General features: G+C 40.8%; 1 protein-coding gene across 13 annotated transcripts in view; it reads right to left on the reverse strand.

Moving 5' to 3' along the window:
* Positions 1-16,784, reverse strand: part of PIEZO2 (piezo type mechanosensitive ion channel component 2) — a 315,013-nt gene that overhangs the window by 79,346 nt on the left and 218,883 nt on the right. For 9 of the 13 annotated variants that reach the window (XM_037380206.1, XM_037380196.1, XM_037380199.1 and 6 more), the window contains 6 exons: positions 15,804-16,040; positions 10,284-10,407; positions 8,397-8,647; positions 7,586-7,734; positions 6,664-6,837; positions 3,312-3,353 (listed from right to left, as the gene is read on the reverse strand). In XM_037380206.1, coding sequence (XP_037236103.1) covers positions 3,312-3,353; positions 6,664-6,837; positions 7,586-7,734; positions 8,397-8,647; positions 10,284-10,407; positions 15,804-16,040 — 977 coding nt within the window. The remainder of the gene's footprint in view (positions 1-3,311; positions 3,354-6,663; positions 6,838-7,585; positions 7,735-8,396; positions 8,648-10,283; positions 10,408-15,803; positions 16,041-16,784) is intronic. The other 4 variants (XM_037380205.1, XM_037380207.1, XM_037380201.1 and 1 more) reach the window with 1 other exon arrangement.

A 16,784-nucleotide genomic window follows, 5' to 3' on the forward strand; every position in this document is an offset into this window, starting at 1 on the left:
CTTCCTGGACTAATGTAACTAACTTTAATACGCTACAGTACCATCTCAGGGATTTATTTTACATGATGTAAAATTCTGGCCTATTACCATTTAGACAGGAAACTCTGCCAATTTTAACTAGGATTTTTACAGTTCAAGAAACTAAAAACCTAGATTTACCCATCTGATCATTAAAAAATGTGAGCATAGGCTAAGCAGTCAACGACAAATTCAAACAGGCAGAATTATTTTTCAAATATCTGGGAGTTGCAGTTTCTTCAGGACGGAAACTTTGGTGGCTCAGATGAGGGAAAAAGTACAGAAATTTGAGTAAATAGTCCTGAAGTAGAAATACCGTATCAATTACCAAAAAGCAGAAAAGGTGGTTTAAAAGTAGAAGTTTAACAAGACAGCCAAGCACCAATAAATCTTGCTGAATAAATACATTCATGATAATGATTACTAAAACCCCGTATCATGGATTAGGCAGTGAACCTGAGTGTCCAACAATCTGAAAGTCTCTTATACTCAACAATATATTCAGTAGCTTTGGCATCTGAAAATAGGGCTTTTTGTCCCATATACTTTATTTTCATATTTAAGCTAGCACACATACTAAAAGGATATTCAATTCTCTGTAAAATGACTGAACAATAATATTCCCTAAAATAACACAGTGACTTTGCATATCTACCTACAACTCTAACAAATTACCAAAAGGAGGGTCATGTACAAAGAAGAGAGAATGAATTTTCAGTTGCAGTTCAAATGTTATAGGGATCCCCAGTTAGCATAAACCATCAGAGCCCATTTAAAAGGCAATGCGCCATCAGATGGCATTATATGGCATCCATATAATCAGACAGGTTTTGCACACGTGCAACTGCATTGATTGTAATGAGGTATCTTCCCAGCTGACCCCCATAACGGAAAAATCTACATTCACACTGGTGTAAATCAAGGACTTAATGACTTACCTCAGCATAAACTGGACAGAAACACAGTAATCCTATAGGATTTTGTATGAGAGGACTCAACTTCTCTTATTCCTATAACTCCCAGTCGTATCCAGGAGATCCAGAAAGTGATGGGGTTATAAAGATGGGTACATGCAATATATATATACTTGACAGAGCCTCAGTATGAGCTTAGTTTTCAGTATGTCACTGCTTAGTTCTATCAGCATCAGTAGGCTTGAGCGTGGGACCGCATGCTCAGGAGACTCAAGGCTAAAAGTCCTGCCCACTATTCAGAAAGCCAGTCTACTTGGAATCTTTCTTCCCAAACTTCCCCATTTACTGCTAGGGTTGCTTTTCCACTTTTTAAAATATTTTTTTTCCCCACTACAAGATCACACGATATCATGAGGTATTCAGATATAAAACCTACACTGGTTTAGAATATCTAAGACAAGCGACCCATATAGGTGTCACAGCTAGTCAGATGTAACTTCAGGTTGATAACTGCTTACCAGTGGGAAATTATCAAAAATAACAGAGAGATATTGTGTCTGATACTTAGGAAGAGAAATAACTAAATAATAATGCAGACAACATGCCTGGAAGGTACAGCCACTAATGCTTTTAACTGAGAGCATTTCTTACCCTCAAATTCATTCAATAGGGTATCAATAATGCAAAGTATACTAGTGGATCTAGTTTTAGGTGATTTCAAAGCAATTTCAGAGGCACCAAAATCAGACATGTGCCCCAGGTTCTCACTGGACTTCTAGTACTTTCATCTATTTGTACTTTCCTAGAGCAGAAGATAATTAATAACAACTTACTGGACGCATTATGAAGCATCTTTTGCCTTTGATAATTTTTTTGCAATCTGTTTATGAATTGTTTGAAACTTTGTGGCCCAAAATGATTTCCCAAGTATGTGTCATGCACAGCCTTAATAATAGAAAGCTTTCTGCTCTGCAGAATGTTAGTGACCCATCCCCTGAATATTCAGCGTGCGAGGTTCAAACTGAGCACACAGTGCCATACTCTGTTGGCAGGATCCTGAGGCTTTTCTGCCTGCATCCAAGGCCAGCTGGTGGATACATGTCAGGACATGTGGACAGGTCAGGAGGGCTCAGCACAGGTGTGCCTCTCCTGTCTTTAGGAGATGCTTTCATGCTGAGGCTCTTGCTGCACATTGTGGCTGCATCGCAGCTGTGGCTGCACCTGCCCCCATGCTTCCACGCAACCCTAAGCCTGATCCATAGACTGACTCCCTGCCTTCACCACCAGTCTGGCTCACCTCTATGGACTTGTTGGGAGCTCACCAGGTTATGGCTGACGTTACTCTCTCCGGATATGATCCTCACCCTCAGTTGCTGGTTCCCATTCCTGACTCCCAGTGGGTGAGAGCCCAGCCTTGGCTCCTGGCTTGCCTGCCCTCACCGAGCTGCCTGTCCTTGCTGATCCCTAACACATGGGCTTCTTACAGACTAGGTTTCTACTCTGGTGGACTGTTAAGAACCCTGGCCTATACTATGTGATGACATCTGAAGAAGGAGTGTGACATGACACACAAATTAACTTCTTGTTAGAACAGGCAGCCACAATTATTTGAACTAGGGATTTTCTTGGCTTTCCTGTTTATATTCAGTAGCAACAACAAACTCAGAATTCCTTCTGCTCTCAGAGCTGATTAAACAAAAGCCCACATTTACTCCAGTCAAATATTTTGAAAGAAACCTACTTTATGAAACTGTTTTCAAGATATCATTTATACAGGGATGATGAAGATTGCAATATTGGCTTTTGCAGTTTGGATCCTGTAGCGCCCAGCTCAGCGCATGAATTAACAGCCTTAGCACGCCATGGTTTCCATGTACTTCATGTTCCATTTGTGTCTCTGAACTGGGAAATCTCAGTCTGTACAGACTCATAATACATACCGCACATTTCACTGACCTGGCCTTCAGATTCTCTTAGGTGCTTGTGAGGAAGACAGGGATGTGTGTATGTGCGTGCATGCAGGCATGCATCTTTCCATGCACAAAAAAAGGGTAAATAAAAAAGCCTCCTCAACCAAGTATGTCTGCAGCCAATTACAAATAGCAATGATTATTCCAGTATTGAGGCAAGGGCAAAATTTAAGAGAATTCCCAGTTGGGTCATGAACTCACAAGGTACAAATATGCAGGAGAGATGTATTAACTGAGCCACCAGCTTTAGGAAACTACAATACCTGAACATTATCTCCCTGTTTACTTCACAGTACTGTATGCAGCAAAGTGTACAGCAAGTACATTTTTTTTTTTAAAGGCAATTAAGAAGTAAGAAAAACGTTAAGATACATTTGTTTTAAAGGAAAGGAAAAGTTGAAGTACCCACCTATTTATTATTAGATAAACACGGCCATTGACTTTGGCGTGACTATGAAGTGGGAGATGAAAGCACAAGAATGCATGAGATGAAAATGGGAAATGAATTAGAGAGAGAGAAAAGGAAACTGTTAAACAGGAATGAATGCACTTTCCTGTCTACCAAGAGAGACACATTGTCATAACAAAGCACAATCTGAAAGCTTAACACACCATGCAGTGAAAAGTCTAGGAAGCTTAAAAATGCAGTACTTCGATGTTTAGACCATATGAAACTTCAGTTAGAACTACAGGTACTTTTCATGGTCCCCAAAATGTGAGAAGAGCCTCTACTGTTTTCTCTCAAGTAAGCCTTAGAATATCCATATGTTTTTAAAACAGATATTTTACTTCTTTTATTTAAAAGAAATCGTGACAGAGCATCATACCATAGAAATTATCTACCTCACAGCCTTTATCTCTGCAGTACCATAACTCACAGTACAGCAAGGAAATAGGCTTGGAAAGTCCTAATCAGAGAATTTTTATTTCTCCTGCAGGTGTAAAATTAAGACAATCAGTTCTGTCATCTTTAAAAATAGTGAGAAGTGCCTCATTCTGCCAGTTCCAATGTACCAGTTTCTGTCCCCTCTATTTGAGGCTGGCAGTGCCTTACTCTTGAACCTACTCTGCAAACTTTGCTCATGTGAAGCAGCACCATAATACATGAACAGCCTCAGCAATTTTAACAGGACTCTTCAGTTAGACACAAACATAATACCACAATTATACATGGCTTTTCAGGGGCAGATGGAGGAACTGGAGCTCTTGTCCCTATTACTTTCATGACTAGCTCTCAACTGCTGTGGTTATTTTAACAAGTTTGCTATTAAAAACATTGAGTTCTGTCTGCTTACTCAAAACTAGGATTCAGTTTCAAAGTAGCAGCATAAAAGCAGTTTTGAAAGGTAAACTAGCTGTTGAATCAGTGCTACAGTTTTCAAAGCAAAAGGGAAAATTAAGTTTTAGTGGCTTTGTTAAGAAAATTGCACATACCCGTGAGTCTTTAATCTGTGCTTTAATTGTCCCTGCAGCTTATTTCTATTGCTAGCATTACTGGTAATTTGGAGTTGGTTGTTGTGCTAGTTCTTATCCAGCTTTATGCATCATCAATACAAATGTCAGCTGAGCTCTCATCCAGAAGCTTTGAACTATAAAGTCAGCTGATGCTCAGTACTGACTGATCAAACTGAGGGAACAAACCAGCTGGATCTTCATATGGCAGGCAGTGTTAATGATAGTACAAACCAGAAAAAGTGTTCTGATTTGGGTATTGGACACAATTGTGGAAGTTTCTGAGGAGGAACAAATGATATATGGGGTAAGTGTGATTCTGAAACACTGCAAAATGGCAAATGTAGCACATATGCCACGTTTAAGAATTAAAAATATCTAGCTACTTATCTGACAGCTCAATATAATCTAACGTACATTTAGACTTAAAAAATTAGCATTACAGTAGCAAGACAGAAAAGCCAATGATCTCACACAATCCTCCTCACCTGCCACTTTACTGTAGCAAGAAGCCTGGTGTGACAATGAATATTTACTTTCAGCACTGTATCTCAAGGCTACTTAATCTGGGCAAAACTTTTTGCTCTCAACAAGGCACTGAAAACATTTTGTGTCTTTAGTATCACTGCTTCTGTCCTTTGGGAATGATGTGTCTTTAGTCACAGTGATTCTTTTCATGCCAGCATTTGGATAGCTGTATAATATTTTGGTATCTGTCATGTATAATAGAAAGATTTGCAAGTAGAGGTTTCACAGGCAGAGTGTACTGTACCATGAACCCATCTAAATCCTGGGAGCACCTTAGGTTTTGGTTTGGTTTTTTTTGTTGGTTTTTTTTTTTTGTTTCCATTTTGTGCCTACTGGATCAGTGGAAGCTGTTTCTATGTTACTCAGCACAAGTGCAAAGTTTGGGCTACAAAAGAGCTTGCACAGTTACTGCAAACTATAATGCATTCCTGCAGATGCCTCAGAACAGGAGCAATCCTCCATTTCAGCTCTGACACCTATCTGGGCTCTGGTTTCAGGGCTTGACTGCCTCGTTCAGAGATGTTAACGTGCACCCGCTGCTTCACAAGAAAATTTGCTCACAGGCCATTCCAAAGGGCCCTTGAATCTACCATCACATTTAGCAATTCAAGAAAAGCAAAAAGACGAAGGTATTATGTATGCAAACAGCCATTGTAAAATGTAAGCTAAAACCCCCACAACATTGTTAGGAAACTTTGTCAACTTGGATTTGTTCTGGTTTTAGCAGTTACTTAAATACAGAAACCAGAAGCGTTCTGTAAAAGTAGAGCTTATTCTCATGCACTGATGATAGGGGACACAAACACACTTGTACCATACATACACTGTAAAGTAGCTTTATATTAAATTGAATGCATGAAAAATATCTGAAATGCTTTTTTAAATCTAGCAAGTCCTAGAGCAGAATTCTCTGTTAAGATAAACACAACACACTGTGGTATACGTGATGTTATGCAGCTAGTTTGCATTCATAGATGTGCAGCTGAGTTACATGTATCATTGGACAGGTAAACACCCAAGAAGTACTGTCTAAATGAATTGGTTTCTTCAATGAATTAGAGTAAATGTCATCACATAATATAACTCTATGTACTATCAAACCATTTCTCTTTCTTGTGCTCCTGGAGTAGGATCCTAGGCCAGACATGTTTTTATGCAGGAGAATATGGAAGAGTTCAACGCAGGAAAAGTGAGGTGCCGGACTAATGAAAAAACACTAATGAACTTCTGGATGAGATCACTGAATGTCTCAAAGAGCTAGAAAAGCCAAGGGTCAGTGCTTTAAAAAGTGACCAAAGGTTTGGGATTTTTCAAGTTCAACTTTACAAAAAGGCCTAATTGTCCAATGTAACTGTGGTATTCGCCAAAGATCTCCAAATTGTCATTTGGGTCTCAAAATGGGCTCTGGAAACCAGAAGTGACCCAAATTAAAAGCCTATTTCCTACTACTGACAGGACTTACAAAAAGGCACACATAGCAATTCAGCATCTAACTCTCATTAAAGGTTAAAGACAATGAGATAAATACTTAAATATCATTAGTAGCTTTGAAAACATACCCCAAAATGAAAAACTTCAGTGTGTAGGGTGAAGTGGGGGGAAGACAGATACTTCAGTTGTCATTTGTTTAAGCGGGGTGCTGGATACTGCGCACCTCCTTTTTAAATCAGGTAGACACAGCAAAGGCAAATGACATCTAATGAAACGTGATCATTACAAGGCAGTCAGAAACAGCATATTTATACAGATAATCAATAACTCCATTTATTTTGTTTCTTTACCTGTAAATAGTATTGTCCTGTTTGCTGGTTACAGCTTTCAAATCAGTGAGCTGGAGAAACCGGTCATGGAAATAGTGAAGGTGTAAGATACAAGCCAGCAGGAAGGAGGTGGGGATAAAGATGCGTGTGAATAGCTCAGCCACAGAAAACTGTTTTAAGCCAAGGTCCGCTAATCTGGAAAGAAAACCAGGAAGCAACTAAGCCACCCTTCCACACCAAAATCTTTTTCTTGCTATGAGACACTGCTACAAATCATTCGCAATAGGAAATAAGGGGCTGGTACTTGTTACGTATTTTTGCTTTTTAAAATTCTTCTAACCCAGCAAGTTTTACAATGCAAATATCTTGCATTTGGACTCAGTAATGTAGAGAGATACTGTAATGTACAGAGTCAAATGAACCAACCCTGCCACAGATCTCTTGAACCAGATTGAGTCATCTCTAACTGAAATTCCTGCACTGGAGATCCACTCATATTGCATATACTTTCTCACGTAACCTTTTGAGAAATGCCCAACACATAAAGAGGAGGAAGAAGCACAAACCTCCTCATTAGCAGGAGGGCAGGTCCACCTTCATCAGCTCTAGACATCCTGCAAACCTACCCTTAATCTCTCTCTGGACCTTGTTCCTGTGGTCAAGGAGGTAGAGAGAAGTAGTGGCACTGTACTGGAGACAGTGCCAAGGCCTTGGCAGCAGACAGGAGGAAATGCAACTCTTTGAACCCCTCTCATGCCCTTTCTCATCTCTATTGTTACACCAATAAAACTGTGGCCTCAGAGCTGAGACCTTAGTCAGCTATGCCTGGGGATGGTCTCATGACATTTTTCCCCCATAAGGAGAAAGACTACTCTCAGACCGTGCCAGCACACTGAACACAAAAGTCCAAAGAAAAAAAATGATATTAATCAGAAACACTTACTTTTTTTCATCCAGGCCTGTCATGTTCTTCCACAACCCAGGGAATGACTCAAACTGGTATGTATAGATGAAGATAAGTACCAACATCGTGTAAACAACCACTGACATCCAAAAGTACTTTAAAATCCTTCTCCACCATTCATAGTGCACCTGAAAATCACACACTAAAGATGCTGAAACAAGCTGAAGGCAAAGACATGAATAAAAGTACTGCCAACCAAAGATGATTACTATTTTTCCTAGCTGGCCTAATGTAAACAATGCTTACCATCCAAGGGCAGCCACAGTTCTTTGCGATACAGTTTCTACCCCTGATGCACATGCACTTAAGTACAGATTTTTGTGTAAAAATGTCTGTTGGGACATGGTCACAGACATGAAGGCCAGGGAGAGCTTCAGTCACGCAGTTTCATCACCTAATGTGGATGAAAGTTAAGGAAGAAAGGGACTCCATGCTCATCGGGGTGTGGAAGCTGTGTGCACCAGCTGTCACAAGAACTGGTGGCTACGTAGGATGTGCACAAGCCCAGAATTTTCCCACACAGGTTCCAAAGCTCACGATGATGTGGGGTGGCATCCCAGAGCAGAGGTATGTATTGTGTGCATTAACTTATGTGCACCCTGCCTGTCACTATAATCAAAAGCCAAAGGAGAATTAGTCTTAACCCTTTCAAATGACCTTACTATGTTGTATCTAACTAAAGAACAAACATACCATTTATGAATCGTGTTTGGAACTACTTCATTACCAAGTTAAAGGTATGAACCATTGTATTCAAGAACAAAATTTAGTTAACACAGTTCTCACTTACCTGATAGAGAGCCACACAGAAGAGAAACAGTACCATATAGATGATTTTGTACATGACAATTCTACCCTCAAAGCTGACAAAGAAGAACATGCCCCCACAGACGTAAATCCAGTACTTGATGAACATAGCCATCACCAGCTTCCCCAGGACTTTCATAATATCCTGTTCATCCTCATCATCCTCTTCCTCCTCTTCCTCCTCCTTCTCCTCCTCCTGTTCTTGTGCCATTTCACCCTCTTGCAACTCCTCTTCTGCAAATACAGAGTCACATTTGGCCTCTGTCTCTTCTGGAAACTTTTAGTAAGAATTGAAATGGGTGGAAAGTAAAATTTCTGCACACTTAACACAGAAACTTAAACCACAATATTCACATGAGACTGTATTTCTGAATCATACACTTGTCCAGAGCAGGGGAGAGTTTTAACCTCATATGAGCTTCAACCTGCTCCTGGAGCCATACAAGGCATAGCTGTATGTCCTTACCAGACACCCGTCTTCACTTTGTCTGAAATGCAGGCAGCTGTAGCAGAAAATGAGAGCCTAAGGGTTGTGTAACGGATAACAGTCAAAACACTTTCCATAGCAATACCTATACTCTCAGGCAAGAAACCCTTTAAACTGGAAAACAAAGAAACCACCAGCAGCACCAGAAACCTCTCATCTTGAGTTTAAAGTTTAAACTCTCATCTTGAGTTTGAACCTCTCATCTTGAGTTTCATCCTTCAGAGAATATTGTGGTTACCTCCAAAAACCACAAGCAAGAGAAAACATTAACATAAACCCAAACAAGATTAAAAAACTTTAAATGCTGCACTAACACTGCTCTTTTTCAAAGAAACTACCACTTATCCAGCTTCTTCTGCTGTACCTGAGCCACTGCAGAAAAGACAAACTGCTTTTGCCGTATGAAGAGGTCAGGATTCCCTGATTATTAACCTTGTGAGGCTTGTGGAGGGCATAGTAACTGTCCCCCCAATAGCAAGCACATGAGCAAGTATCTAAGTAACAGGGCTTGTCAAACTCATAGCGTGCAGCTGTAACAATTTTCTTCCCATTGAGAACAATACGGAGACTTCAGCACCAAAAGGCTTGCTTTTTGTCCCACTCACCATTCCTGTTTCTCAGACACTTTCCTTGCTCTTGCTTTGCATATCCTTGCAGTGTCCAGCTCTGACTCTGATCAGATATTTTACTGAGACAAATACTGTAATTAATCAAACAGGAAACTATATCACTGCTTCCAGGGCTGGGTTTCTACCATTTCAGTGAGTTGAACTTGTTCAGATCAGCATCCAGAGAGAAAAAAACAGGCAAGGAAAGTTTGGGGGAATATGTGCCCAGTAGCAAAAGATAGAACAGGCCACCGAGCTGCTAGATGAGTTGAAACTGTAGCAGTAAACTTTGCTCTCAGATATGCTTCCGATAGCATGAACCTCTGCACTGAAAATACACATGCTTAGTTTCCCATTAAAATGAGTAGTTTAGCTTCTGGTTCTGTGCAAGTTTTATGTACAAACACAACTTCCAAGGAATTTAGCAACTGATTTTTCCTACATAAACTCTTCTCCCCCTGTGGTTAAACTCCTAGGACAATTAACCTGCTGGTTTGAGTTTGGGACACAGGAGTAAACAGATTATTTGAAAGTCCTGTGATATTTCTCAAATAAGTCATTTTAATTACCTTCCAGTAAAGAGAATTCTCATTTTATTTGACTTTCTAAAGTTCAAAGGTGTTTTATTTTATATCCCTAGAGATAGATGCTCATAGAATTTGTAATACCTTTCTTAGCTATTAACAGGTATCTTGTTAATTGTTTTCAGCATCACAGAAATGCAGTAACCAGAACTTCTATCATGACTGAAGGACTAAATTGGATCTGGCTTTACCTTTTTCTTCATTTTCTTCACTTCCAACTTTGACCTCAGATAAAGTAGCTTCTTTTAGCTGAAGTGCTTTCTGTTCAGTGAGGTGTTGCCTAAGCAGTAGCCAGAAAGTAATTGTGAAAAGAATCTGCAAACAAAAATCAAAACAAAAACAACAGACTAATTGTATTTCCTATGTCCTACTAATACACATATATGTTTTAAAAAATACTGCATGCCTTTGTTTTCTCTGTCTATCAGAAAATGGCACTGATAGCATCACCATCAAAGTGCATCTTTGTAAAAGTTAAGTCACTTAGGAAACACCCTGCATTAAAACCAACTTTATTTCATTTGTTTTCCATTGACTAATCACTTACCATTCTGCATCTCTTCTTAAAGGCATATGCCTATACGATTTTGTTCTACCCCGTTCTATTCAGTTTTTAACTACTGTCTTACAAGATTAAGGATCTTTTCACTATGTATCGAGTGGTATAATTCCCATGTGTTCATTTTTGTTCTTTTTCCCCCCTTTTTTTCAGGGAAGCAGAACATGTAGGTGAGTGTATTGTCATTATTACAGTTTTGTATATCCTAAATCTTTTAATATAGGAGGTTTGGTACTTCAGGTGCTTACATGCAATTAATTTAAAAATCAGAAAATTCTTTGTATGCCGTTAAGTTACATAAGATCCAGTCAACTGAATATGCCTTTCATTTGGAGCGGTTAGAAGATTTAAGATGGCTTTTCATTCTTTGAGGAGCCTTAAGATATGATAATTCAATAACAGCCGGATACCTTAGAAACAAATAAGGATATTTAATGAAAAGTGTGTTTCTGTGTTTTGCAAAAAGCTAAATTAACAGCTTGCAATACTGAGAGATGGTCAAAATTCAGAAAACAGCTTTGATGCCTATTCATCACACACTTGATTCTACATACATTCTACAAGGTTTCCACTGATTTCAGCGGCACAGAACAAGACTTACTTGACTACTTAGCAAGAATAAAATCTCAAATAGGAAGCACGTAAGAGCCAAGGATTTTGCACACAACAGAATGACAAGTCAAGCAGTACAATTTAAAGAACTCTCCTGGTTTTCATCTAACGTGGAAGTACTTAATGGGGGAAAGGAGAGGTCCCAGGCTAGCGACAGCTGTTTTCACTACAGTTAATGCTGTGAGCTACAGCAGATTTTCAGCCTCTGTGAATTGTCACAGCTTCTCCAGATACCTTCTGAAGCTCTGGCCTTTGCAACACGAACTTTTGATATTGTAAAACACAGATTTGTTCTGCGGCAATTAGCTCCATCTCCCTCCTGGATTTATGCCTTGTTCTTTTTGACATTTCCAAAGCCAGAGCTAGCTCTAAGAAAAGACTTGAAGGGTTGCAGATCAAATAAATACTTTCAGTCACCTTCTACAGTATCCCTTTTATTTCCTTTTCAGACCAGGAAACACACATATAGCATGCAGAAAATTATGCAGAAAGAATTACAGTACCTTTCTATTTTCCTCTCTTTGCAGAATACAGTATCAAATCTTTATTTACATTCAACTGTTATTCAAAGGACTTTAAACTAGGAATAACAAGGAGGGACAGTTACTAGCAGCCTTGAGAGGACTGACAAGCAAAGGGTGTCTGGGGTGATACGAACAAAAGGAAACACATAATCAACAAAACAGGGTATATGTGGGGTCACTGAAAACATTTGTATGTAAGCAAGAAAATGTGTTCAAGGCACCATTATGGGGAAACCTTCTACATCCTTTCTGGGAAATCAGCATGCCAGGTGCCTCTCTGAAGTGCCTGTACACTAATGCATGCAGCATGGGGAATAAACACAAGGAATTAGAGACCTCTGTGCAGGGCTATGATCTTGTTGTCACAGACAGGGTGTGACAGCTTGCATAGCTGCCATAGAGAGATACAGACTCTTTAGGAAGCACGAGCCAGGAAGATGTGGAGGTGGAGCTGTGATTTGCATGACAGCACAGCTGGAACATGCGGGCTCTGCCTGGGGATGGATGATGAGCTAGCTAACCTGGGAGAAATACAGAGGCACTGGCCGAGCATTGCAGAGACATGGTTAGAAAAGCCAAGGCCTGAAGCTGAGTCTGGCGATGCATGCTGAGAGCAACGAGAAGAACTTCTGTAAGTACATAAGCAGAAAAAGGAAATCTGGGGAAAATGTGGGCCCATGCTGAGTAGGGAAAGGGCCCTGGTGATGCAGGACATGAAAAAGGCTGAGGCATCAAATGCCCCCTTTGCCTCAGTCTTTGCTAGGAAGACCAGCCTTCAGGAATCATAGGTCCCTAAGGCTGTGGGAAGTCTGAAGCAAGACACACCCTTGGTGGAAGAGGACCAGGTCAGGGCATGCTTAAGCAAACTGAGCATACGTAAATCCATAGGTCCTGACAGGGTGTACCCACGAGTGCTGAGGGAGCTGGTAGATGTCATTGTAGGGACTACTCTCAATAGCTTTGATTGACTGTGGTGACTGGAAGACTGGAAGAAAGCAAATGTCACGCTCCTGTCTTCAATAAGGGCAAGATGGAGCATATAGGCTCATCAGCCTCAACTTGATCCCTGGGAAGGTGAGGTGGTGGGATGTAGAGGAATGAAGGCAGTGGGTTGATTAGCATTGATAATATGCAGCTGTGGCCTTGCCTCGAAGGCAGTGGGTTGGTTGACATGGATGATGTGCAGCTGTAGCTCCTTCCTGCTAAGTGGTTAAACAGCCCTGAGGAGTGTGGGAGAGGGGTTGGGTGGAGGGAGAGCAGTGTGGTCTGGCCTCTGGAGGAAGAAGAAACAGCATGGGCAGTAGAATCAGGCTAATGGTAAAAGCCTTGTTGCAGTTTGCTAGTTTTGCCTGTGCTGTGACAATTGGTGCCCTGTGTGAGGCAAACTGATTTGGACTTTAACTACAACAGTGGGACACTAGAACAGGTTGCCCAGAGAAATTGCAGATGTTGCATCATTGGAAGTGTTTAAGGTCGGACTGGGCAGGGCTCTGAGCAACCTGATCTAGTGAAAGATGTCCCTGCCTATGGCAGGGGGGCCAGACTAGGTGATCTTTAAAGGCCTCTTCTGACCCAACTGTTCTATGATTCTAAGATGATGGAGCAGTTAATCCTGGAAAACGCTTCCAGGCACATGAAGGGCAAGAAAATCACCAGGAATAGTCAGTGTGAATTCACCAAGGGTAAGTCATGCTTGACCAACCTGATAAACTTCTGTGATGAAATGACTGCCTTGGTAGATGAGAGCAGCGTGTACTGCCTACCTAGACTTCAGGAAGGCTTTGACACTGTCTCCCATAAGATCCTCATAGACAAGCTGATGAAGTATGGGCTAGATGAGCAGTGAGGTGGATTGAAAACTGGCTGAACAGCTGACTGAGGTCAGAGTGTAGTAATCAGTGGCATAAAGTCTAGTTGCAGGTCAGTAATTAGCGATGTATGCCAGGGGTATATACTAGACCCAGTCCTGTTCAATGTCTTCATTTATGATCTGGATGATGGGGCACAGTGTACACTTACCAAATTTGCTGATGCCACAAAACTGGGAGGACTGGGTGATACACTAGAGGGTTGTGCTGCCATGCAGAGGGACCTCAACAGGCTCAAGAAATAGGCTAACAGGAACAGCATGGAGTTCAACAACAGGAACTGCAAAGTCCTGCACCTGGGGAGGAACAACCAGTTCACGCACCGTTACAGGCTGGGGGCTGACCATCTGGTGAGTAATTTGGCAGAAAAAGCCTGGGGGTCTGGGCGGACACCAGGTTGAACACGAGCCAGCAATGTGTCCTTACAGCAAAGGTGGCCGACAGTATCCTGGGTTGCATTAGGAGAAGTGTTGCCAGCCGGTTGAGGGAGGTGATCCTTCCCCTCTACTCAGCACTGGTGAAGCCACAATTTGAGTGCTGTGTCCCATTCTGGCACCCCAGTACAAGAGACATGGACATACCGGAGAGAGTCCAGTTGAATGGCCATGAAGATGAAGTGACTGCAGCATCTCTCCTATGAGAAAAGACTGAGAGCGCTGAGACTGTTCAGCCTGAATAAAAGAAAGCTCAGTGGAAACCTCATCCAATGTCTATAAATAACTGAAGGGAAAGTGGAAAACAGACGAAGCCAGGCACTTTTCAGTGGTGCCCAGTGACGGGGCAATGGGAACAAACTGAAACACAGGAGGATTCCTCTGAATGTCAAAGAACATTTTTTGGGGGGTGTGTGAGGGTGACAGAGCACTGGCACAGGTCACCCAGGGAGGCTGTGGAGTCTCCATTATTTGAGATGTTCAAAAGCCATCTGGGCAATGGTCCTGGGCAATCAGCTCTAGATGGCCTTGCTTGAGTTGGGGGAGTTGAATCAGATGACCTCCAGAAGTTTTTTTCAGCCTCACTCATTCTGTGAAATTTACACAACACATCATATTCAGCCTGAGACCCCACCAGACATCTTATAATGGTTTTATGAGGGTGGTCAAATCATAATATATACTCAACAGTTCCCTTTCTTGACACCAGCTAGTTTTAGATAACATATTTGATGATATAGTTAATAAAAAAGTGTCAATGTTCTCTTTAAAACTTAGAGTTTTAACAAGTTATTGAGGCAAACTGTAGAACTTCTCTTGCAGAACCCCTTGAACTTTAGCTCTCTTACTAAACTAGCCCAACCTATGAGAGAAATAATACAGCACTTGCAGGTTTTCAGATGCATTAAAGACCCAGAAATGGTTGTCCAAAGGGCACTGCCAACATGAAAAATCACTTACAGAATCACCTTAAATAGTAATTAGGAGTCACAAGGGAAGTGACTCACTTAGTGCAAGGAAAGCAGTGCCAACTAGATGCACTGAGATGCCCCTCTTGGGTACTCTAGGAAACAGCTTCCTATTTATGCTCGTGGCCTCCCCAGAAGCAAACTTGCCAAATAAAATGCATTTTGTAGTGCTTTCAAGACATCAAACTAAAAAAAAATCTATCACACACAGAGGTCAACAAACTCTTCTGTTTCTGACTTGAAATGGATTCCAACTCATGCTGCTTCAGGTGTAAGGATAAAGAATTAAAGTTTAGTCACAGCTATGTACTGCTGCTTGTGCCAAATCACAAGGGAGTAAGCAGTATTGGTAACTGCAACAACACCACAGTTCCAGTTGCCATCATATTTAGAGACAGACCTGACATTCCACGTGCATCAGTCTAACAAATCAAATCACATTTAGTTTTGCATCCAGTTTACAGAGCTAAACAAGTGAGCAATTTCCATCCACCAAGAATTTTCTACAGAATTAGCATGAAAATCCACAAAGATGTCTGAAACGTTTGTTTTGGTATTAGCTTAATATGCAAGAAACAATTTTCTGAACACTATTTTTTAATGCCTTACCCTTTATTGTAAAGCTGCTACTGAGCATGGTTATACTGAATACTAAAGACTCATTCTTAAATGCCAAGAGATTTACTTTTTTATCACCATATATTTTGTGGTTTCATAAATAAATCTCAACTGTTTGTAACACCTACCTTTGATGCCAGCTCCCCAGGTTCCTTTCTTTCTAAAAAACCAGATACTTGAGGAAGCTCATCATTCTTGAGCTCGATGCTCCATATATACTGCAGTGTTAGCAGTAAATTTCCATAGAAAACCATGAATGGTGAACTGATCATGGCATATTTCCTTCGGTCCCGAATCATCCACAATGTGCAAGACCAGATGAGTAACACAAAAGTCAACCAGCTGTGATATGTGATACTCCACGCCTTGCAGGAGGAGGAAAAAGATATAAAAATGCTCAGAGATACATTCAGGAACGACACTGATGCATACTGCCAGTTACATTTAACTTATGCTTCTCGACTCTGCACACATTTTCATTGTCATGAGACTTTTCACCCATATTAATCACCTGATGGGCCGGCTACAATAAAACCCTTGGGGAACATGCAGAAAGTGGATTCTTAAGCCCACAGCTGAGGGTGAACCCTGCGTTGTGCATTAATGGCACCTTGGTAAGGTTTGTAAGCAGACTTATTGCTTCTCATTACACCAAACTAAAAGAGATAGAGAATACAGGCTAACTTTTGGGCACGCAAGATATTGCAAAACGGGCAGCAAAGAATTCAGAGTAGGAATAGCAAAACGTATTCAACAGCTACTAAACTCAAGGCTTGGAAAGATTTACACAACTATGCTAACTCCACACTCTTCTAGTTTTTGGGGAATCAATTTCAAATGGAAGGCTGTGGTATGCACACACTGCGCACACCTAATCTCAAGAACGATTAGACTATGCTAACCACATTAGATTACCTGAAACACAACTCCAGAATGTTTTCTACAGCTTGCAGAAATTCGTTACTGAAAACTGCTCTATTAAAAACGTGGGCAAAATGGGATTTTCAGTGTTTTTTATTAACATTACATTATCAATTTAGGGCTAAATTCAGCTGTAGATATGCTGGTTTAAGTACAGAATGACTCTCAATAAAACATTTCAGATTCCT

Source organism: Falco rusticolus, chromosome 3 (genome assembly GCF_015220075.1).
Source record: "Falco rusticolus isolate bFalRus1 chromosome 3, bFalRus1.pri, whole genome shotgun sequence".
NCBI lineage: Eukaryota > Metazoa > Chordata > Aves > Falconiformes > Falconidae > Falco > Falco rusticolus.